Raw genomic sequence first — 25,455 nt, forward strand, 5'->3', positions numbered from 1 at the left:
CTAGGGAAAAAATACAGTCCAACCACGCCCACCCACCTCCGCCCGACCGCGTCTCTTTTCACGGAATTCAACCCTCAGAAACCAGAGAGCCCCTACTCACACGCGCCCAAATCGTTTCCCAAGAGCAAGCTTGCGCTTGCGCAGTCTCCAGGAGGTTCCTTTTCAGTGCCCGACCGCTTCTTTCTCCTGCTCTCATTCGGCCCACCCCCTCCAGCCCCAGCTCTAGCTTTCTCCTAAGGGGTCATCACAGGGCGCCAAACACTAGCCCGCGGGAAGGCCGGGGGCGGGGCGCGGCGCGGCGCGGCACGTCAGTGGCCTTACGGCCGGAAGTCCATAGCCTCTGAAGCAGCTGATTGGCTTTCGGGCTGGCGCCTGTCTCAGCCCCCGCGCCAGTTTCGGGCTGGTTGGCGCGGAATCGGGAGACTCTGGGGCCATGGCGCCGGTGCACGGCGATGACTGCGAGCTGGGGGCGAGCGGTGAGGGATGACTGAGCGCGCGGGGCTCCCGTTTGGGGCTGTGGCGAGATTGCGGGTGATGGGTTTCGGGGCGGGGGGCGTCTCTGCTTCATTTTGCCCTGTGGGTCTATTTGGGCGCAGACCTTGGTCGTCTTGGGTGGGGGCCCTTTTTCGAGTCGGACGGGGCTTCCTTGCAGGATGGTTGCTCTTGGCAAACCAGAACTGCGGAATTTTTTGTTTGGAAGGTTGTCTCACCTCTGCTACTGATGGTCTTTGCTGTCGCTTGCCTTTCTTTTTATTTCTTTTGGTGAGTTGCATCCACGTGCTGGGCATAACTTCATCCAGACTGGCGCCGGCTGGGCACTGTCTTGGCGGAAAGTATTTTACTGCTGCCAACCCATGTATTTGCTTGAGGGCTAGGAAAGAACAGATGTGTGTGCCCTCTTTATTAGGAACTCCCAGAAAGATTGTCATACGTTATAATTAAGCAGGAAAGAAAGCTGAGTGCTGTCACAAGATCCAAATGAGTTTTGTCTTTTTAGGTAATGGGTTTCTATTTTATGCATTAACAATTTTTCGTTCACATTCTTCTCTGCAAAGTTCTTCAAGTGCTGCATAGAAATAGTGTTCACAATTCATTTCTGGTGAAGTTTCTAAAAAGAAGTGCGTCAGTTCAGCACTTCTGATGCCCTGTATACCACTCAGTTTGTCAGTAGTAATCTGTAATTTCCCAAAATAGAATACAGAAATGCAAATGGTTTTGTCTGATTTCTGATTTTTGAACAGTGTTCAACTAAAGTGTCTTAACTTTAGTGAACTTCTAACTTAAAATCAGATGCTTCACTTTGTTAGCTCAAGCATCACATCTCCTGTCACTCAAATACATCACCATTAATGAGAACTTACTTCCTAATCAGCTTCCTTTGCATTCCCCTAGTTGTGAATCACAGATTTCAATTTGTTCTAGCGTTTCATTTTTTAAGACAATTTATTTTGGAGAGACAACTAGCCTGGATTACAAATGGGATGTATGATGTGAGTATGTGAACAGTCTTTGCATCCCTCTATCAGTGATTTGCCACTAAGCCCTTTCTTTACCTGTACGTCATCCGTGAACATCAAGAAAATCACTCTCTGGAGGATACTATGCAATCTTTAGACCCTTCTTAAGTCACGCCGTTGATTAGTTGCTGGGGACTTGTGACTGGAATTTTTCCTTTAGGGCAGACTGAAAGATTGTTACCTGAAAGACTGTTGCAGGCTAGTGTTCCTGCTTTGGGGAAGGGTGGAGGTACATGGTAATTTTGAGCCAAATATTTAAGCCTTTGTAACTGGATTTTTTTTTAATGCTTATTCTTTTTTGCTAACCTGACTGTAGGAAGCATTGGAGACATAGTCCAAAAAAGAAAATCTAGGTTTTTTTTTCCTTGAGTATTAGAAGGTGGAACATTTTAAAAATGACAAAGAAAAGTTCAAAAGTCTATAACTAGCTATTTGTATTATGAAAAGAGATCAGGGGGAGTTTAATGATCAAAAAAATGGACACAATGATTCATTCATTGGTTCATTCAGCAAATATTTGTTATGTATCTACTAGGAATAGGCATTCTGCCAGGCAGGCTCTGGCATTACAATGGTGGGTTGGCTGGGCATAGTTTCTATCTTCGTGAAGTTGAATTATAACTATTTAAACTGTATAATTATATATAGTCCTATATTGAGGCATCCCTGAGAAACCTGATTTATTTTTACTTTCTAAAGCTAGACTGCAGTACTGCTAGATGTGGTGTGTGTGGGGGTATGCGCATATGTGTTTGACTGTCCTGTATCTGTATACACACACAGACATTAAATGAACTTCTCCTGTATTGCTAAGTGCAAGGTACAATTGGTATCCTCATATAATCCTTAACAGCTTTTTGAAGCAGACGTGATTATCTCTATTTCACAGATGAGGGCCCTGAGGTTCTGCCTTAGAGTTGTCAGCTGCAGGAACCAACTGTAGCTGATTTAAACAGAAAAGGAATTTATTAGAAGAATATTGTGTTTCTCACAGAAATTCCAGGAGAACTGGAAAGCCAGTCTGGGGGCTACTTAGCCAGGAACAGTGTTTGAAAGTGTTTCAGACAACTGGGCCAGTAAGGAGATTGCCAATCATGCCCAAATACTTGATGTTACAGCTTGCACCTTAGGACATAGCTTCATTGTTTTTCCAGGTTCTCAATCCTCCTGTAGCTGTTGTTCCTTAAGCCCCTCTCTTTTCCTTGTGACACTAGCTTCTGGTTTAAGGTATGAGCAGGTGTTCCTAATTTGTAGTCTGTTTTATGTACCCATGCTCTAGCTGCAAGAGTATCTGGGAAAGAGCATCTACCTTTTCAGCTTCTGTAGTAGAATTTAGGCTCTGCACCTTATCAGTACCTATAAGGGGGGAATTTCACAGTTTCAGATGCTAGGTAGCTTACAAGATAGTTGTCCACTGCTTAAGTGGTGCTTCTCCCTAATCTGGTTCTCCTGCTCACTGTACACTCGCAACAAACTTTGCATTTTCATCCCTTTGTAATTTGACTAATGCCTCTTCCTTGCTTATGCTACTTTTACCTTGTTCTCTGATGGTGAAATTCAACTCCTCTTTCTAGGCTTGTATTGGAAACCTCCTCTGTGATTCCTAGGCACAGTTAATGGCTCACAGTTAACCTCCTGATTTCCTAGGCACAGTTAATGGCTCTCTTTGCTGTGTTTCTTCAGTACTGTGTTTTTACCTCTTCTATGGCTCCATGTTTATGTTATGATGGTAGACTCAGGTACTTTTGCTATACATTACTGGGAGCCCCTTGAGGACAGGCAGCTCTCTCTTATTTGTAATTATACATGAAACTCTGTAGTGGAACATTGTTACCTGTAGAGTAAGTCTATTTGAAGATGTATGGATTTTGTCAGGAGTCAAGGAATCTTGAAGGAGATACATTGAAGCCAACTTTTCACTTTCAGTGGTCATGTTCAATAATCTCTGAAACCTTTTCATGTAGGCCTGCTCATGATTTTTGAAATCATTTGACTGATACCCAAGATTTTGTGGCTGTTGTCATTAAGTGCCTGCATTTCTGATAATGGATTTAAAAGTCAAATGTGAAAGTCAAACAATAGACTGAGATTCCATTTCTGCTAGAAAAAAAAAGATCTCTAATTATGCTACACCTTTAAGATATAGTTTTCAACAATTATTTAGTATCTGTTCTTTGAATTGTATCTTCTATTTAAGACAAACACTTAGTCAAACAGGTAATGTTGTTGAGAACATTCCAGTGGGGTTGGAGGTTTTAGGATGCCTCCTATTAGTACTTCTCCTTTTCTCTGCCTGCTCCTTTTAATAAGTTAATTAGCACCAGATACAATAAAATACTCCATTTCACAGATATAGATGGCACTCATGCTGAGCCTACACTCATGGCTGACGGCAACACTGTAGTGCTTGCCTTGGTTATTCATCATCTGGCATATGAAAGTCTTAATTCTGTGGATGAATTCTTTTCAGTATGTGTGTGGAGTGGTCAGTTTATGACCAAAAGCATGCATAATTCAGGAGTTGGATGAATGAACACTGAGTCCACTGGTAGTTCAGTAACTTGACAAAACGCAATTTAATCTTTGTGTTTTTTTTTTACTATCATTTTATAATGTCATGACCAACTGAAGCCTTTAAATTTGTGATAGAATCAATAATTTCCTCAACCATCTTTTTTAAATTCCCCCACTTCCTAATCTATTTCTCCTTTGAAATTCTAGGTACTTTATCTGAACTTCTATTAGGGCATGTATCATCTATTTCTAAATACTGTTTTAGAGCCAGTTGCTACTTACCTCCCAAATTAGATCATAGCTTCTGTGAGTACAGGGACCATGTCTTTTTGATCTTTGTGTCTCTCATAATGCCTAGTACTTATTGCAAAGAGCAGATGCTTCTTAAAGTCTTGATTAACAGAATATAAAATGAATTCTTCTTTTATAACCCACTGGATTACTTATGGCTTGTCATTTCTGATGAAAAGATTATGGACTAGCTAATGGCTGATCTCCTTTCTCTAGTGTCTCCACAGGATATCAGTTGGAGGAAACAGTAACAGTGGCTTCAGTTTTAACTGTATCTTAGGGAATATTTTTTTAAAAATTAAATCATAGCTGTGTATATTAATGTAATCATGGGGTACAATGTGCTGGTTTTATATGCCATTTGAAATATTTTCATCAAACTGGTTAACATAGCCTTCATGGCATTTTCTTAGTTGTTGTGTTTAGACATTTATATTCTACACGTAGTGAATTTCACATGTACCCTTGTAAGATGCACCATAGGTGTGGTCCCACCAATTACCCTCCCTCCACCCATCCTCTCCTCTCCCCTCCCCTCCCTTCCCTCTCCTCTTTCCCCTTCTTGGGCTATAACTGGGTTATAGCTTTCATAAGAAAGCTATAAATTTGTTTCATAGTAGGGCTGAGTACACTGGATACTTTTTCTTCCATTCTTGAGATACTTTACTAAGAAGAATATGTTCCAGCTCCATCCATGTAAACATGAAAGAGGTAAAGTCTCCATCTTTCTTTAAGGCTGCATAATATTCCATGGTGTACATATACCACAATTTATTAATTCATTTGTGGGTCAGTGGGCGCTTGGGCTTCTTCCACGGCTTAGCAATTATGAATTGAGCTGCAATAAACATTCTGGTACAAATATCTTTGTTATAATGTGATTTTTGGTCTTCTGGATATATACCTAGGAATTGTAGGATTGAATGGCAGGTCTAATTTTTAGATGTCTAAGTGTTCTCCAACCATCTTCCCAAAAGGAACATACTAGTTTGCATTCTTACCAGCAGTGTAGAAGTGTTCCCTTTTCTCCACGTCCATGCCAACATCTCTGGTTTGGGGATTTTGTGATGTGGGCTAGTCTTACTGGAGTTAGATGATATTTCAAAGTACTTTTGATTTGCATTTCTCTGATGATTAAGGATGATGAGCATTTTTTCGTATGTCTGTATTAGGGAAGATTTTTCAAGACACATGTCTGCATGTTTTGGTCATAGGCTTTGTGAATGGATACATTGTTACAAGTATCCATTTGTGTAATATTAAAATCGTGTGTTACTATTGACAAACATTCTTTTGTTTTTGAGGGAAGATGGTTGATAATTCTCTAACATTTTCTGTAAATTTGGCTTTCTTTCAGCTGTGTCAGATTCAGGGAGTTTTGTAGCTTCTCGAGCCCGCCGAGAAAAAAAATCAAAGAAAGGACGCCAAGAAGCACTAGAAAGACTGAAAAAGGCTAAAGCTGGTGAGAAGTTAAAGTATGAAGTAAGTAACCAATTTTTTTCCTCCTGTGGTTCAAGCTAATTCATAGCCTCTAGATAATCTCATGTCACCTTTGCCCCCCCATTAGAAATATTAATATATTCCAAGCCTCTTATAATAGCAATTTCTTAGTGTTGAACAGACATGGGCATGAGATAGACTTACAGATTATGGAGAGTAGTGAACTCTTAAAGTTCCTGTAAGGCACTTTACACATAATTTGAAAATTCCAAAATGAAAGTACATCGCTATATATTTCTCCTTATTGAATGAGCATGTGGTGTCTTGGCTAAGTCCTGTGGCTTTGTTGTGGGTAACTTGAAGGTACTTTTACTTTACTCTTAAGGTGTTGAGCAGTCTAGTTAAGTACTGCTCCTGGAAGAGAATTGTTTTTCCTAATTTCATTTGCAAGGGGAGTGGCAGTGGGTATTTGGACCTTAATTCTGCCATGTCCTGCTTGTAAGATTGAATATGATGCTCTTTTGGCCATTTTCCTCTAGTCACTGTTTATGGCCTGCAGTTAAAAAAACCAAGTGGCGACCCTCTGAAACATTGTCTAGCTTCACTGTCAGTGTTCCTTGACTATCTTAATTGCCTCAAGGCTAGAGAATGATTAATCAATACTAGAAAATAATAATAACTAATATACTTTTTGAGCTAATACATTATTCTAAGTGCTTTTAGTAGTATGCTTATTAATTTAATTATTTCAATAACCAAATGAAATAAGATGCTATGATTAACATTTTGTAGGTGAAATAGCTGAGGCACAGCAAGTTTAGTGAAGTCACAGAGGCAGATGCTATTTTGAACCCAAGCATTGTGGCTTTAGAATGTGTGTGTTCTATGATCTATACGATATTGAGCAACTAAGCAAACAGAAGAAGGTTCTTGCCATTTGGTGCCATTTGTTCAAGTTAAGTGAGACAATCTGATCGTAAAAGGTTGCTAAAAGGATTACAGTAAAGCAGGAGTAAAGCATTTTGAAGTAGGTGCTTCTATAAAGGAGTTTTGTAGGACATTTCAGATGTTGGCATAATGTGGCTAATTTCCCTTTAAACCTGTGATGTTAGTTGTATAGCTCTAAGAGTTTATACTCAGCAGTAACAATGCTTTTTTTTTTTTTTTTCTCACTTTGTCGCCCTTGGTAGAGTGCTGTAGCGTCACAGCTCACAGCAACCTCCAGCTCTTGGGCTTAGGCTGTTCTCTTGCCTCAGCCTCCCGAGTAGCTGGGACTACAGGCGTGTGCCATAACGGCCAGCTAAATAGTGCTGTTTTTAAAGATAGAGTTAAAATGACTTTTTATTCAAAATGATTTTTAAAAATAGTTTTCTGGTGTCTTTTTTTTTTTTTGAGACAGTCTTACTGTGTCACCCTCAGTAGAGTGCTGTGGTGTCACAGCTTACAGCAACCTCAAACTCTTGGGATTAAGGGATTATCTTGCCTCAGCCTCCCAAGTAGCTGGGACTACAGGCACCCCCATATGCCTGTCTATTTTTTTTTTTTGTAGTTGTTATTGTTTAGCAGGCCTGGGCCTAGTTCCAACCCGCCAGCCCCAGTGTATGTGGCTGGTGCCCTAACCACTGAGCTCTGGGCGCCGAGCCTCTGGTGTCTTCTTGATAGTATATAAGTGAATTATTTAGATAAGAGACAAAGTATGTTTTCAACCAATCAAAATAATTGTGCCAGTTTTCTTCCACCAGAAAAAAAGAAAATTGATTAGTTAATTGGACTAGTTTGCATCTGGATTGTTAAAAACTTAATTTGGTAGGGAAGATAATTTTTGTTATCAGATGGTCAAAGGCCAAATTATTATTTGATAGTGATCCCTTTAGAATAGGTTAAAAAGGAGGTGAAACTAAGCCTAATCTTATTATAAGCCTTGTAGATGTGGCAGAAATCCAGTCAGCTCTGGCCATCAGACTGTCAAAGCTCTGTGTCCAAGTTTTTTCCTATGTTTAAAATTAATTAGTCATTTTCCCATTACATCTGGAAAAGGAAGAACTCTTGAGAGAAGGGGAACTTTTTAATGAACTATCAGTGAGATCTTACTAACCATTCCACCAGATTCCCATCTGGGAAGTCAGTGGCCTGTCACCATGGACACCTTCAGCAGTAGTGTACATCTGTTTTGTTTGTTTCTTTAACTATGGAGAGGTGATCTGCTTTGTTCATGCCAATAGCTCATGGTGCTCTGGCCCTCTGATGTGATTGGAGAACCTGCCACTCTCTCGACTTGCTTTTCAAATAGCTCAGCATTTAAGTCTCTGTGCAGTTTCAAGACCTGAGAATGGTGGGGGATCAGTGGTAATGCAAAAAGGGATCATTCAAAAACCATTTCTAGTTTGTCTGTAGAATATAAAGTATGTTTGTTTTGTTAATTTTTGGAGGAGGATGGATGAGGGAAATTTTCCTTTTGAATTATATTTGGTTGGTTGAATAGTTATTAAAATCATCATCTGTTCACAGAGCATACGTCAGCTAGTGGAGAGGGAGATGGCATGCCTTACAGGTTTGCTAAGTATAGGAGAAACCAGTCTAGAAATTACAAGTGAATAATCCCCAAAGCAGCTAATGAAGAATTGGCTATAATTCAGTTTGTTTTTTTATGAAGTAGATGAGTAATTGATGGTGTGACAAGTGTATTATGCTAATGGAATCATTTAATATCTTATGTTAACACCCACCTAAAAAGAATACTAAGTTAATTGATGTCTATTTAAGGAAAACCCTGTAGTGGTATTGAATGTCAGAACTCATGATTTGGTTGCAGCTACTCCTTCAGGCTGCCATTCCAGTTTCAATTTGACAATTTTTTCATCAGAATTGTTTAACACTTTCACTCCGTTTAATGCTTTTTCTCAAACTTGTATAATGGCAGGTTGAGGACTTTGCAAGTGTTTATGAAGAAGTTGATGAAGAACAGTATTCAAAGCTTGTTCAGGCACGCCAAGATGATGACTGGATTGTAGATGATGGTATGCGGGGGTAAATTGCCTGCCAGATCCTGTGTTAATTGCTTCTCATGGATTCTCATGCAGAAGAATTGCTGCTTTGCCTAGGCAGATAGATGAAAGATGCAGTTAGGGTCTTACCTTTGGTTTGGATTTTCCTTAATTATTTGAAGATGAGGAAGCAGAATAATAGGAAGTTTATTTGGGAATATTTTGAAGAATGTACACATATACCTCAGGGTATAGTATAAATCCTTCAGGATATAGCTTTTAGGAATTTGGAGGAGCCATGTGTCTGTGGGGCCAACACACAGCACTTGGAATTAAGGAATGCAGGTTCAAGATTCATCTTGCTCACTTTCCAACTGTGTGACCTTGAACAAGTCACTGAATCTCTTTGAGTCTTAAATTCTTCATCTGTAATGTGGGGATAAGAGTTACTGTGAGGTGGGCGGCGCCAGCCCCATATACCAAGGGTGGCGGGTTTAAACTCCAGCCCCAGCCGAACTATAATAAAAAAATAGCCGGGCGTTGTGGCGGGCGCCCATAGTCCTAGCTACTCTGGAGGCTGACGCAAGAGAATCACCTAAGCCCAGGAGTTGGAGGTTGCTGTGAGCAATGGCACTCTACTGAGGGCGATAAAGTGAAACTCTGTCTCTACAAAAACAAAACAAAACAAAAAAACAAAAAAGCAAGAGTTGCTGTGAGGAATACACACGGTTCTAGGTATGAAAAGTAACTTGATAGGTGGAAAGCACTGTGCAAAGGCTTGCTCTACCTGATGTTCTGATAGCCTTTGTAGAAAGCCCACGGGTTTCCTGCTGGTAGCGTTTGACATTTAAGCATGTGAATACTGACAGGGAGGAGATGTGGACTGTGCCTGTGACTCTTTATGTTTCTACCTCTGTAATTTGATTTGGCTATATTGCCAGGTTTCCCTTGTAGTCTGGGGTGCCTTTCTGAGATTGTGGTAATCTTGACTCCTTTACTTTTTATTTTTTGGTAGAGTAAAACTTGTATGAAGCATTGTATTGTGGTAAACTTTGATGCTGTGGGCCAAATCATTTCCCTAGCTCATCTACCTACGTATAGTAGATATCCTTCGATTTTGACTCCACACCTGCTTTGTGAATGCTGTGCATTGTCTGATATCTCTTTGAACAGGATTCTGTTGTATTTAAAAATGGCACAGGCCAGGAGAACATCTGAGTGGGTATAAAAGGGTTTGTTTGTCATGGCTAAAATATTATTGGCTGTTTTTATAATGGAAAACTTGATCCCAATGTTAAATTTTGTTACTGCAGATGGTATTGGTTATGTAGAAGATGGCCGGGAGATTTTTGATGATGATCTTGAAGATGATGCCCTTGATGTCAATGAGAAAGGTACCTATATTTTGTTTTATGAGTGTCATTTTGAAATTTAAATAATTATCTAAAATTTGAGATAACTTGGTACTCTGAGATAGTTTCCCTTTGAGGGAAAGACCTACCACCATTGATCAAAGGTAATAGACTATATTCTAATATTGAGAGAAGCATAGTTATGTAGAAATTTAACATAAAAAGCAAAAATGCCACTAGGAAATAAAAAGTTTTATGTCTATATTAACCAAAGAGTTTGGTTTTACTTTGTTTGAAATTTTCAGTCCTGTTGTCCTTTTAGACTTGCTCATTTCGAAATCTGCAACAGTTAAGTTGCATCTTTCAATTCCTAGTGAAATGATGTAGTTTTAATTTTAGATATTTGATATTTGTATAGTATAACAAGGTTTAGAACTAATCAACTTGCTTTGTTTAATTGAAAGTTAAAATGATATGGATGAATGTGTCAAATTTTCTCATCTACATAATCTTTGGTAAATTTTTTTTGAGTGAATGAGCTTGATTTAGTTCCTATAAAATAAGAATGGGAAATTCTCTCCAATATTTGGGTTTTTTGTTAAGTTTGTTAATTATTAGTTATCTACCACCAAGTGGTAGATTTGGGGTCAGATAACTATGGCCCACTCACAGCGGTTTAGTTTTATTGAGATATAATTCACGTACCATACTATTCACTCATTTAAAGTGTATAAAATTCAACGGCTTTTAATATAGTCACAGAGTTGTACAGCTATCACCACAGTCAATATTAGAACATATTTGTTACCTCAAAAGGAAATCGTCCCTGTTTTTATAATAGTTTCCAAGCTAAGAATGATCTTTACATTTGTAAAGAGTGCTTAAAAAAGAAGAAAGAAAAATGCAAAGAAGGGACTTACGTGGACAAAAAGCCTAAAATCTGTACTATTGTGCCTTGTACAAACTGGACCCTCATTTGCAGACTAACATTTTGTGGCATTTGTCTTCTTTCTCCCTTTTCCCAACCCTGTACATAAAGACTATTTTTTTCCTGCTGAACTTTGTGAATTTCAGCAGTGACCTCTTAAGAATAACACTTATCTATTTTACCACAATACCATTATCATGATTGTCTAATATATTGTCTATATTAAAATTTTCCCAAGTTTTGCCCAATAATGTCTTTTTTTTTTTAAAGATAGATTTTTCACTATGTTGCCCTCAGTAGAGTGCCATAGCATTATAGCTCACAGCAACCTTAAACTTGGGCTTAAGTGATTCTCTTGCTTCAGCCTCCCAAGTAGCTGGGACTACAGGTGCCTGCCACAACACCTGGATATTTTTTTGTTGTTGTCATCCTTGTTTAGCAGGCCCAGGCTGGGTTCAAACCTGCCAGCCCCCGTGTATTTGGCCAGCGCCCTAACCACTGAGCTACGGGCGCCAAGCCCCCCAATAATGTCTTTTATAAATATTTTTTAAAATGCAGAATCCACTTTAGTTTTCATGTCTTTTTCGTGTAGAACTGTAACTCCTCTTTTTGTCTCTCATGACATTAACTCTTTTAAAGAGACTAGGTGGTGGCTCATGCTTGTAATTTTAGCATTCCGGGAGGCTGAGATGGGTGAATTGCCTGAGCTTAGGAGTTTGAGACCAGAGCTAAAGTGAGACCCTGTTCTCTACTGAAAACAGAAAACCTAGCTGGCTCATGCCTGTAGTCCCAAATACTTGGGATGCAGAGGCAAGAGGATCACTTGAGCCCAAGAGTTTGAAGTTGCCACACTGCGCCATTCAAAAGGAAAAAAAAAAAAAAAAAAGACCAGGATGGTGGTTTTGTTGAATGTTGCACAATCTGGGATTTGCCTGATTGCTTCTTTGTGCTTGCATTAGGGTTAACTATTTTGGCAATAATAAATTTGTATTTATGCCAATATGTATAATATAGATAAAGTTATGTCCTTACCATTGATCATATCAGGGGCATGTAGTCCCTGATGTGCCATTATTGTTGGTACTGAGTTTTATTTCTTAGTTAAGGTGATGTTTGTCAGATTTCTTTCTTGAAAAGCTACCTTTCCCCTTTTGTAATTAATGTAAATATGGGTTGATAATTTGAGAAAACATATATATGTCCCATTTCCTCATGAATTTTCACCTAGTGCTTTCAGTATCTATTGATGATCCTTTCTCACTTTTTTTTTTTTTTTTTGCATTTTCTGGCCAGGGCTGGCTTTCAACCCGCCACCTCTGGCATATGGGGCTGGCATCCTACTCCTTTGAGCCACAGGTGCTGCCCCTTTCTCACCTTTTTTAGAATTGTCATTTTAGACTCATGGATTTCTAAAAGATTTCCTGTTATAATTCAGTTTTACATGATCATTTTTTTATTTCCAATTAATACAAGGTCACAGGTGATTAGGTTACATTGTTTTCATTTGTTAGATAAAGTCCAAGTTGTAGTTGAGTCCTTCACCCAGGAAGTGTGCCATATACCCTTACATTGTGCTGGTTAGGTGAGTGTACACCAATCCCTTCCTCCTTACCTCCTTCCCCAACTTGGAAATGTAGTTGTGTTTTTCTCTCCTGTGGGCATATAGTTGTTCATCTATTGGTTTTATATTAATACTGAGTACATTGGGCTTGGCATAGTGGCTCACGCCTGTAATCCTAGCACTTTGGCAGGCTGAGATGGGTGGATTGCCTGAGCTCACAGGTTCAAGACCAGCCTGAGCCAAGAGGGAGACCCCTGTCTCTAAAAACAGCTGGGCACAGTGGTGGTCGCCTATAGTCCCAGCTACTCGGGAGTCTGAGGCAAGAGAGTCACTTGAGCCCAAGAGTTTGAGGTTGCTGTGAGCTATGATGTCACGACACTCTACTGAGGGCGACAAAGTGAGACTCTGTCTCAAAAAAAAAAAAAAATAAGGGCGGCGCCTGTGGCTCAGTCGGTAGGGCGCCGGCCCCATATGCCAAGGGTGGCGGGTTCAAACCCGGCCCCGGCCAAACTGCAACCAAAAAATAGCCGGGCGTTGTGGCGGGTGCCTGTAGTCCCAGCTACTCGGGAGGCTGAGGCAAGAGAATCGCTTAAGCCCAGGAGTTGGAGGTTGCTGTGAGCTGTGTGAAGTCATGGCACTCTACCGAGGGCCATAAAGTGAGACTCTGTCTCTACAAAAAAAAAAAAAAAAATACTGAGTACATTAGATGCTTCCTTTTCCATTCTTGTACTTTACTTAGGAAGATGTTGTCCAAATCTATTAAGGTAAATACAAAAGATGCAAAATCCATCTTTCTTTATGGCTGAATAGCATTCCATGGTATACATATACCATAGTTTATTTATCCATTTGTGAATTGATGGGCACTTGGGTTATTTCCACATCTTGGCGATTGTGAATTGAGCTGAGATAAACATTCTAGTGCCAATGTCCTTATGGTAAAATGATTTTTTTTTCTCCTGGGTAGATACCTAGTAATGGGATTGCAGGATCAAATGGAAGGTCTATTTTGAGTTCTTTGAGGATCCTCCATGCTTCTTTTCAAAAAGACTATTAATTTGCAGTCTCACCAACAGTGTATAAGTGTTCCCTTCTCTCCACACCCACGCCAGCTTGGAAAAATAGTTGTTTGTTTCATATGGAACCAGAAAAAATCCTGAAGAGCCAATGGACTTCTTAGAAATAAAAACAAATTTGGAGGCATCACTTTATCAGACTTCAGGTTATGTTATAAGTCTATAGTGATCAAAACAGCATGGTATTGGCATAAAAATAGAGACATAGATTTATGGAACAGAATAGAAAACCCAGAGATGAAATCAGCCTCATACTGCCATCTGATTTTCATTAAACCAAATAAAAGCATACACTGGGGAAAAGAATCTGTTTAATAAATGGTGCTGGGAGAACTGGTTAGCCACATGCAAAAGACTGAAACTGGACCTACACTTCTCACCACTTACAAAAATTGACCTATGTTGGATAAAAGATTTAAATCTAAGACACAAAATGATAAAAATTCTGGAAGAAAGTGCGGGAAAAACTCTTGACGATATCAGCCTGGAGAAAGATTTTATGAAGAAGACCCCATTGACAATTGTGGCAACACCTAAAATGGGACCACCTGATCAAGCTAAAAAGCTCCTGTATAACTAAGGCCACAACAATTAAAACAAATAGACAACCTCCAGAACGGGAGACTTTTTTTTGGAGATAGTAATTCTCTGTCCCCTGGATAGAGTGCTGTGGCATCATAGCTCACAGCAATCTCAAACTCTTGGGCTCAAGTGGTCTCTTGCTCAGCCTCCCAAGTACATGGGACTACAGATGTGCACCTTGAGGTCTGGCTGATTTTCCTACTTTTAGTAGATACAGGGTCTTGTTGCTCAGGCTTGTCTCAAATCCCTGAACTCAAGCAATCCACCTGCCTTAGTCTCCCAGAGTGCTAGGTGTGAACCTGTGCACCTGACCTGGGAGAAGATATTTACATGTTACAAATCTTACAAAGGGCTTATAACCCAAATCTACAGAGAACTCAAACTAATTAGCAAGAAAGAGCAAACAGTCCCATTTATCATTGGGCAAGAGACATGAATAGAACCTCCCCATGAGAAGACAGACAAATGGCCAAAACAGAAACAAACAAACAAAAAAAAAAACATGAAAAAATGCTTGTTTCTAATTATCAGAGAAATGCAAATCAAAACCTTCTTGAGATACCACCTAACTCCAGTGAGAGTAGCCCACATCACAAAGTCCCAAAGCTGAGATGCTGGCGTTGGTGTGGAGAGAAGGGAACACTCATTTTTTCTTTTGATGTTCGAATTATCCCAGATTTGGCCAGAGGGAGCCCCTTTGGAGCTGACCCCAGTGTCCTTTTGGCATAGTCTTACCAGGCTTTGAGCATGTCTTTGCTTTCCAGGCCAAAGAGATATAATGTTCCCGGTTTAGCTTGTTCAGCTTCCTTTCGGAGACCTGGAGTCCATGGTCTGGAGAATCCTGGTTCCTTTAGTAGGGAATGGTATTCAGGTCTGGGGGGTGGATATGTTCACTGCTACTAGGGTGTGATGGCTTCTAGCCTTTCAGTGAGCAGAATAAGGAGATTATACAATATCATAAATTCAGACATTCAGTTGGTTCAAATTCAACATTACTGATTCCTTTTGTCTTTTTTCTATTTGAACCGGTTGCTTTTTCATCTTCCCAATTCTATATTTGTATCTGTCTTCACCCTCAACAAAAAGCTTGTTTTTAAAATATGCACAAAATAATTTTAGAACTAGCAATATCTCTATGAACAGCCTTTCTAAGTAAAGCTTATATTTCTTTACAAGTTTATGTGTTCTTGGCATATACACATTTCTAACTAAGGGTTCAGAAGTTACATAAAGTAATTTTTTTGTGTGTGGGATCAGTTTACTGCCCAGATTCGTTAGTTTTTATTTGTATTCAAAATTCAGTTTTTAAAATATCCTTATGTGTTAATTTTGTCTTTTGAATATTGTAAAACATTTATATGATTTAAAAATTAAAATGATATAAAGAGATTTACTCAGATAAATATTGCTGTCATCCCTATGCTTTCTACATCATTTCTATTCATGTCCATAGGTAACCATTTTTATATTAGTTTCTGGTTTATCCTTCCTGTGTTTCCTGTTATAAAAATAAGCATATGTGCATTTTTTCCCACATAGGACATTACTTATTTCATTCATTTATCAGGTGAGATTACATGGACAGTCTTTCTGGTTTCTGCTAGCCTGTGTGAAGTGGAAACTATACAACTGATACTGTTCAGTAACAGTGTGTCTAATGTTACTAGTGTGTACTACCCATTCCTAGTTTATGTGAGTCCCTGAAGGAAGTGAATGAGCCCACTTGCTGCTTTCATATCCTTGAACTGAGGAGGCCTGTGTTAGAGTTACGGCTTCATTAATTGTCAGTGTCATCTTGAACTAATGTCATTACCTATCTGGATTTTAGTTTTGTCAGGTGTAAATAGGAGTTTGGGCTGGATAGTGAGCTTGTCAAAGAAAGGACCTCTGTTCTGGTCCTCCTGATCACAGTAACAGGCACAAAGAAGGTATGCAGTAGTTGTTGAAAAAAGGAGTCGTTTGTTTCCGTACTCATCATATTATCTCTTTCCAGTAATACATTGGTTGAGAAAATGATTTGACATTGTGGAAGAGAGTTAGCCTTAGAAACTTAATATTTCATGCTTTGCCGCCATCATTCACTCACAAATGCCCACTGTTTCTTTCTTTTTCTTTTTTTTTTTTTTGCAGTTTTGGCCGGGGCTGGATTTGAACCTGCCACCTCTGGCATATGGGGCCAGTGCCCTACTCCTTTGAGCCACAGGAGCCACCCATTGCCCACTGTTTCAATGTCCCTCACTTAGAAGCCCAGTTAGGGTACAAGATCTTAGAAAGGAAAGTGAAATTCTGCAGTCTGCTTTAAGACTTAGAATAAATTGTAGAGTTATGACTAGAAGTGAAAGGTCAGTTGTTTATGGTGTGGATCTAATCCCTGGTATGTTGTTTTCAAACAGAGATAGAGAACAATATCAGCCAAGTCCCAATGAAGAAAAACTTGTTGGAAAATGCAATAAAATAAACCAGAAATACTAAATTGTGGAATAATTCTACTTCAGATGTTTACTTGTATTTTTAATCTTTCTTTTTATCCTTTTGTCTAAATCCTACTAACCTACAATGATGAGATTAAAGCCACCTCATGAAACCATCCTTGCTGTTCAGACCTCTTTTGACCTTTTCATTGTTTTAAGACCTGAATTTTCTACACTATTTAAATTATATTGTGTTCTCAAAGTGCTCCAAGCGATCTCAATAAATGGGTTAAGTTCCTTGATGCAGTTCTGTGTCACATTTTTCACAAATGTCCTGTAAGTCTTAGGCACATGAAAAATATCTTTTGTTATTGAGGTAAAATACACATAATGTAAAATTTTCCATGAGTGACATTTAGTACACTCACAGTGTTTGCAGCCATCAGCATTATCTACTTCTGGAACATTTTCATCACCCTAAACGGAAGCTCCACACCCATTAGCAGTCACTCTCCAGTCTCTCTTCCTTCAGCCCTGGCAACCGTCCATTTGCCTTCTGTCTGTATGGATTTCCTTATTCTGGACATTTCACATAAATGGAATCATGCAATATGTTATCTTTTATTTTTGGCCTCTTTCACTTAGTGTAATGTGTTCAAGTTCCACTCATATTGTAGCATGTATTAACCATATTCCTTTTTATGGCTGAATAATATTCTGTGTGCATTTACTACATTTTATCATTTATTAGTTGATGGATGTTTGGATTGTTTCCACCTATTATGTATAGTGCTGCTGTGAACCTTTGTGCACAAGTTTTTTTTGTTTGAACATCTGTTTTCAATTTTTTTGTGCTATATACCCAGGAGTGTAATTGTGTGTATATATTTCTATTTCCTCTTCTTTCTTACACAAAAGATAATGTCTATAGATAGTTTCATACTTTGCTTTTTTTAGGGAACAAGACAGCCTGGAAATCACTCCATTTTAGTATGTGAAGTCTTTTTTCATTCTTATTTATTTCTATATAGCCGCATAGTATTCCCTTGTATGGGTGTACCCTAGTTTATTCAAATGGCTTCTTTGGAGGAACATTTAGATTATTTTCAATAATTTGCTATTACAAATAGTTCCATATCCAATAACTGTGCATATGATGTTTTTCTCAGGGACAATTTCTAGATATGGTACTGCCAGCTCAAAGTGTAAATGCACATCAGGTTTTATTAGATATTGCCAAATTCTTCTTCATAGAAGTTGTTCCATTTTACACTCCCATGAATAATATATGCATGTCTGTTTCCCTACAGCTTTGCTAATAGAGTGTTGTTAAGCTTTCAAATTTTTGTTACTCTGATATGTGCAAAGTGTCATCTCAGTGTGGTTTTCAGTTACATTTCTTTTACTTATAAAGTTGAGCATATTTTCATAAAATTTAGTAACTTTTCATATATGTTCATGTTTATTGTCCATTTTCCTTTTGGGATTTTGGTCTTTTTAAAAAAAATTATTTACATCAAGGAAATTTTTATCAGACAAATTAGTCCTTTATCAGTGATAACTTATTGGAAAAATTATTTCCTAATTTTTCTTTCATTTCTGGTTTAATTTATCAATTTTTTGCAAAGGAATTTTGAATCATAGTTAGAATGAAGTTACAACAGCTTTTTATTAAGTACTTGTAAATGTTCCTTTTTAAAAATTTTGATCTGTCATCCATTTGGTATTTATACTGGTTCATTCCCTTACAAATGGATATCCAACACTACAGAAGAAAATCCATCTCTTTCCTAGTGATATGAAATGCCACCTTAGTTATATGCTAAATTTCCATAAGTATTATAATCGAGTCTTATTCTAGCCTTTTTTTTTTTGAGACAGAGTTTCACTTTGTCACCCTTGGTAGGGTGCTGTGATGTCATAGCTCACAGCAACCTCAAACTCTTGGGATCAGGTGATCCCCTGGTCTCAGACTCCTGAGTAGCTGTGACTATGGGCACCCGCCACAATACCCAGTTAGTTTTTTTCTATTGGGGCAGGCTGAGTGCAAGCAATCCATCTGCGTTGGCCTCCCAGAGTGCTAGGATTACAGGTGTGAGCCACCACACCCAGCCTTAGACTTTATTTTTTATTTCATTTGACCTGTTTGTTTGGCACTATCACACTATTTTAATAATTCATTCTAGGTTTTTTTTTTTTGAGATTGAGACTATTCTGGGTAATCAGAAATTGAGTGTAAAATTGACAGTATTAGAAAAGTTTGTAGGTGATTTATACATCACCATAAGAGAAAACATATGGCAGAAGTTGTTCTTTAATGAGCAGATATGTCTGTTCTGTACTTAGTGTTGGTATGATATAGTGTGTGTATCTGGTTGTTATTCCTCATAAAATGTATAGCTAAAGAGACGATCTCATGAAGGCTGCTAGGCTAATCCCTCGGTTCTAAATTAGCTTTATCTTTTTATTTCTGTGGGGAAAACAAACAGTAAAACCAAAAAGCCACCCCACTTTTTAAAAAGCTTTTTATTCACACTAACAGTAGCAATTACTTACCCTGATATTTAACTGGTGTTTCATCAGTTTTTGTAATAAGATTTAGCCCAGATTTTCTTTTCTTTCTTTTTTTTTTTTTTTTGAGACAGAGTTTCACTATGTTGCCTTCGGTAAAGTGCTGTGGTATCACAGCTCACAGCGATCTCAAACTCTTGGGCTTAAGCAATTCTCTTGCCTCAGCCTCCCAAGTAGCTGAGACTACAGGCGCCCGCCACAATGCCTGGCTATTTGTTGTTGTTGTTGTCATTGTTTAGCAGGCCTGAGCCTGGTTCGAACCCACCAGCCCCAGTGCATGTAGCTGTTGCCCTAACCACTGAGCTGTGGGCATCATGCCAGCCCAGATTTTCTTGAATTAAGCTCTTTTAAAGTGTTCTTTCCTACGCACCTTGCATAAAATCTTATATTTTTGTATTTTAAATTCTTAATATATTTCTTCTCTAATTTACATATGCATAGAGCAAGTGACTAGGCTTTTAGTTTTCTATTTTTTGCTGTATGTTTCTATTTATATTCCAATAGGAAAAGATGGTAAAGCACGAAACAAAGACAAGAGGAATGTAAAGAAGCCCATGGTGACAAAACCAAATAATATTAAGTCAATGTTCATTGCCTGTGCTGGAAAGAAAACTGGAGATGTGAGTTTTGTGGTTTTCTTAAACTTTGTCTTTTCCTATGTGAAGTGAATTAATATGTGATTATACAGACAATAGGTGCTCAATATATATTTGAGTAACAGATTCTCAATTCACTCACTAAGTTGGATATAGATTTTGAAGTGAACTTGAACACCTCAGTGGTTAGAACTTGAGAGATATAGAAAAGAAAATTGAACAGAAAATCAGAATTGAGAGTGTGTTTAATTTCATCGATTAGCAGGAAGATCATGGAATGAGGATGAAAATAGAGGATGGGAGCTATAGACTTAGAAATTGTATATATATGTGGTTGTTAAAATCTGTGAGTACTACCCTGTTTCCCCGAAAATAAGACATCCTCCGAAAATAAGACCTGCTTATAGGAAAGATAAGACGTCCCCTGAAAATAAGACCTAGCGCATTTTTGGGAGCACACCTTAAAATAAGACACTGTCTTATTTTCGGGGAAACAGGGTAGATGAGCAGTCAGTGAGGAATAAAGAAGCAAGGACTAACTTGTTAGGTTCTCCCTCTTGTAGACATTTCTGGTGAGAATTTTAAGTGTAGGGCTTTCTCATTTTGTTTTTCTTTGTAATTTCTAGAAAGGTGTGGACTTGTCTAAGGATGATCTGTTAGGTAACATTCTACAGGATCTGAACACTGAGGTAAGTGAATCTCCAGGAGTTGTAAAATATACAGGGGACATAGGCAGAAGAAACACTTTAATAATTATACAAAACAGACTATTGGTAGAATTTTTAAAAATGCAAGGACAGCATCAACAAAAAACCTATAAAAAACAAAAAGAAAAACAAAACCCCTTCAAATTGGTTTCTTCTCATCATTTTAGATGCGTAATTTCCAGCTGTTAACAGCTATGTGATTATGTAGATAGGGCTGTGTGGGTGTTTGTTTGAAGTAGTAAGAATACACCCAGGAGTCAGATCTGTGAATGCTCACTGCTTGTGCTCAGTTGTTGTAGTGTGTGTTCCCTAAATAGATTGAAGCCTGTCAGTCTGCACAATCAAGCATGAGATCCTTGTCTTGAATTCTGAGTGGAAATGAAGGAAGAGTCAGGGAGCTATCCCTGATAGAACTCAAACAGGATTAGCTGCACTGTGAATTTGAAATGTGGCCATTCCCATAAAGACTAAGCTCTCATTTAGAAGTATACTTCTTTCTAAGTGACGTTGATTAAAATGACTAACATCAACATCATGTAGTTTTGTCTTGACATTTTAAAATGTGATATTCTCAAAGTGTAAGTGAAAGAATATGTTAAATTTTAAAAAGAAAAAATTGGCGAGGGGTATTTAATATCTGTTCTGGTTTTCTAGTGATTTCTGTAGTATTGTTGCTATAGTAACCACAGTGCAAGAACATAGATTGTGGGGTGGGGGGCAGAGAAGGGAAAAATGCTTTACTTATTGGGCTTCAGTGAGTAAAGAAATGTACTTTTTCTATATTTGGTGAACCAAGCATGGCAGTGAATGTTTGTCTTACCCTTCTTTCAGACACCTCAAATAACTCCGCCACCAATAATGGTACTGCAGAAGAAAAGGTCCACTGGAACTTCACTGAATCCTTTCTCTGTGCATACCCCCAAGGTAAAATGTGTTAGAAATACCTTCAATTTTGATTTATATTTGAAACTTATTTTGTTGCTTTTTTATTTGAGGGAAATGCCTTTGAATTTGTTTTTAATTTTTGTTTTAAATGAGGACTGTCATCGAATATATAGTTTCGAGTATTTTAAAACTAGCATGTGTCTGTTTTTTCATAGTAAATTTTATAGTAATTAGTATGTATTCATTATAGGTATAACAACTGTGCTAAATGTAATAATTTTCCTTGCAGAAACAACTATTTTTTTGTAAGCCTAGGTAACAGTACAATAATTGAAGACATTAATGATACATAAAGTCTTTCTATAAATGGGAACCGTCATTGACTCTGGTCAGGGTGGGATAATCGCATAGTTTTAGTATGCAGGTCGAACTGACTAAATATTTAAAAATGTTTACAGGCAGTTCCTTCAGGAAAAACTGGTTCCTCTATCTCCAGAAAGGAGCCTCCATTAACTCCTGTTCCTCTTAAATGTGCTGAATTTTCTGGTAAGTGTGAGGTTAGGCCAAAGTAAGAGGATATTGAACAGTTGCTGTCAAAAATGGAGGCCCTGTGGTAGAGGGGTAAATGTGATTTCATGGGTATTGTGGTGGCAAGTTTAAGTTAGAAAGATTTGAATTCATAGCAGTAAAAGTTAAAAAAGACATCCAATTTGGAGATTAAAGAGAAATGCAAACATAGTTTAGAAAAGGGATAGGCTGCTACTTCAGTGTTGAGTAAGCCTGTGTGCCCTATGCCACCGGCACATGATAGGAATGTGTGCTGATTCCCATAGGAGAGCTGGTCCAGGAGGAACATAAAGAAGATAAGCAGCAGGACTCTGGGGCAATGGAATTTGAAGATGGAGACTTTGATGAACCTATGGAAGCTGAGGAGGTTGATGTGGAGCCAGTGGCTGCCAAGATTTGGGACCAAAAGAGTGAGCCAGCAGAGAAGGTGAAACACGAGGAGGGTCCTGGGAAAGGGACCACATCCTACTTGTAAGAGCATTTTATGACTTTTCTGGCAAAAAAGAACTGTAATTGTTCTGTTGGATTTTGAAAGGTTTTTGAAAATGTGATTTCTGCAGAGGAAGTTTTCTCCCAGATGTCTCTTGTTGGGACATTGATCAGGAAGATGACAACAGTTTCTCAGCTCAGGAGGTTCAAGTGGATTCCAATTACCTCCCATTGGTAAAAGGGACAGATGAGGAGCAAGTATTCCAGTTTTATTGGCTGGATGCCTATGAAGATCAGTACAACCAACCAGGTAATCATGCGTAAAGTAACTGTATACCTTTAGTGTGGAGTAGCACTTTTCCCTTAAATACTTCAATGATTGTAATTGGCTCAGGTCAAACTCTGGCCTCACTTACGTGCATTGTAAGCAAGTAGTACTTATTGATTGCAAGTTCATGAGCTACCCTGATGGAGAGGAGCTGTGGAGTGAATAATCCTTAAAGGTGCTTGTTCTAAAATTCAGTTACATTTGGTTTTACAATGTGTTTATAGTTCACTTTTGATGTATCTAAAGTTATATTAATGTACTTTAAATGGAATCAGTTATTAATTTGTGTATTTTCACAGCAAATTGAGTAATTGTGTGTCAGGCACTGAGATGGGGTGAATATGAGCAAGTTTACTTTTTAGTGGGGTAAGAGTGGGTAGGCAGACTTTAGCAGTTAATAAGATAATAAATGATGTGAAGGAAATGAGTCGGGTGATGACCAGGGAAGGCCCATCTGAAGAGGTGAACGATGGGCTGAGAATTAAGGCCCGTGCACACATGAGGAAAGGGCATTTCAGTTTAAGGAACCAGTGTATGTAAAGGCCTGGACAGAGGAAGGAGGAGGCCCATGTGGTTATAGCATAGTAATCAAGGGACAAGATTGGTATAGAATGAAGTTGGGGGTAAAGACAAAGGCCAGTTGTTGAAGAACTTTGAAAGCCATATTAATGAATTTTGAATCTTAGTCTAAGACCAATTGGGAGGATTTTAAATGCATGGGGTGATGGTCACATAATTGGGTTTACATTTTAACAGGAGCTCTCTGGTTTGTGTGGAGTATAGGCACTGAGTGTGTATGCACACACATGTGGAGGGTTGGGCTGAAGTAGAGTCATGGTAAGTGTGGAATCCCTGGAGATCAGTCAATCCAGGGAAGGGGTGCTAGTTTCCTGGACTTTTGTGGCTGGGCAGAAGGAGAGAAGTGAAGGCATTTGGTAAGCATTTTGATGGAAACCTATCAATGGATAGATAGGATGAGTGAGGTGACAAAAAGGAGGAATCAAGGATGATTCCCAGGTCATCCTATTGAGCTAATACTATGTATGAATTCTTGACTCACAAAAAGCCAGGGCTGGCTACTTTGAGCCCTTCACTGTGGGATGGGGCATGACAAGTTTTGTCAGAGTAATGTAAGATACAGTATACCCCCTTTAACAGTTATTTTTATTTAGATCCATTGCTGGATCCTTGGTAGATATAAACTGCATTTTTCAAAGTGGTTTCCTAGAAGCAGCATCTGTTGAAGATAGAGGGAGTACCTAGATGTCAGTAAAGTGAATAGGAAGATAAGTGTTAACTGTCAGGCTTGAGCCAGGTACGGTGGCTCATTCCTGTAATTCCAGCACTCTGGGAGGCCTGAGGCTGGTGGATTGCTTGAGCTCAGGAGTTCCAGACCAGCCTGAGCAAGAGTGAGACCCTGGCTCTAAAAAATAGCCTCATACTGTGGCAGGCATCGGTAGTCCCTGATACTTGGGACGCTGAGGCAAGAGAATCGCTTGAACCCAAAAGTTTCAGGTTGCTGTGAGCTCTGCCGCCATGGCAATCTGCCAGGGGCAAGAAAGTGAAACTGTCTCAGAAAATAAACAAAAAAACCCGAAAAACCTGTCAGATTTGAAAGCCAGGTTTGCTCCTGTAATGATAATCAAACGTTGACTTTAACTAGAAAAATGTTAATGGTCTATGGGGAGGGGCAGAAGCATTCATACACTTCAGTTATCAAATATGTCCTGGGGTGGGTAACCTGTGGCCTTCTGAATTGAAGATCATTCTTTTTTAAGCACAACAGGAGGCAAGAAAAAGCTCCATCTTTCTCTGCTGTACCCCTTTTAATGAAAGGATTTGTTACGTGAAATTTTGATTTAGTCAAAAGGCCACACTTAAGGACCAAGAAGGCCATAGGTTTCCTTAAGGCCACGGTATCCCCACCCCTGCAGGGTGGCCGCGGGAGTGAGCAAGTAATTTTCTATTCCTTGCTGAAACCCAGGGCTAACCCATTGTATAATTTCAGTGGAGACCATCTTCATGTGACACACAATACAGCAGTGTGACTGGTGCTTCCTGGAGCTATGCAACATTGTGGGCCTTCCCATCCCAATATTCTTCCTTGTGATTTTCTGTATCTGCTCAATGCTGCATTTTATTCCCTGTTTTGGGTAATGGTCCCATAAAAACCAGAAACTGGGGAGCCATCCTTGATTCCCTCCTTTTCCTCACTTGCTCACCAAGTCTTGTTAGTTTTTTCCTCCTAAAGTAGATAACCTCTCTTTCTCCTCACAACTACTATCCTACCATCCCTGATCCCTTCTTGCCTCTGGTCTCTAAGCTGTCATTCTCCACATTTCGTCCAGAGCAAATGATCAAAAGGATAACTATGTCAATTCTTCATTAAAAAAAAATTTTAGTGGCCACTGCCTATAACATAAAGTCCAAACTCGTTAGTAAGTTTTCTGATGCCTGCCATCTATGAATTTTGTGTTTTGGAAATAGTTTTCTATATATATCTTGGTGCTCTTTATACCTGTGTTCCTTTACTCCTTGTGTTTATCTTACTGGAATGCCTTTATCTGGCTTATTCTCAAAATTCGGCCCAGGTGTCATCTCCTGAGAGTTTTCCTGGACCTCCAAATGGGTGTAAGAGTCCTTTCCCTGTGACCCCATTATACCCTTTGTTAGTGTAGCATTTGCCATATTATTTTGAACTGATCTGGGTCTGTGT

The 25,455-nt window shown here is 38.8% G+C and overlaps 1 protein-coding gene across 4 annotated transcripts in view; it reads left to right on the top strand.

Annotated features, from left to right (window-relative positions):
- Positions 1-388: 388 nt before the first annotated feature.
- POLA1 (DNA polymerase alpha 1, catalytic subunit) overlaps positions 389-25,455 on the top strand; it is a 313,249-nt gene continuing 288,182 nt past the window's right edge. For 3 of the 4 annotated variants that reach the window (XM_053580579.1, XM_053580582.1, XM_053580581.1), the window contains exons 1-10: positions 399-476; positions 5,680-5,804; positions 8,683-8,779; positions 10,060-10,140; positions 19,732-19,847; positions 20,450-20,512; positions 21,362-21,454; positions 21,874-21,961; positions 22,249-22,453; positions 22,543-22,721. In XM_053580579.1, coding sequence (XP_053436554.1) covers positions 434-476; positions 5,680-5,804; positions 8,683-8,779; positions 10,060-10,140; positions 19,732-19,847; positions 20,450-20,512; positions 21,362-21,454; positions 21,874-21,961; positions 22,249-22,453; positions 22,543-22,721 — 1,090 coding nt within the window. In that variant the 5' untranslated portion in view covers positions 399-433. Of the gene's footprint in view, positions 477-5,679; positions 5,805-8,682; positions 8,780-10,059; positions 10,141-19,731; positions 19,848-20,449; positions 20,513-21,361; positions 21,455-21,873; positions 21,962-22,248; positions 22,454-22,542; positions 22,722-25,455 lie in introns of all 4 variants that reach the window. The other variant, XM_053580580.1, reaches the window with a different exon arrangement.

The sequence above is a fragment of the Nycticebus coucang genome, chromosome X, assembly GCF_027406575.1.
Source record: "Nycticebus coucang isolate mNycCou1 chromosome X, mNycCou1.pri, whole genome shotgun sequence".
Classification (NCBI taxonomy): Eukaryota; Metazoa; Chordata; class Mammalia; order Primates; family Lorisidae; genus Nycticebus; species Nycticebus coucang.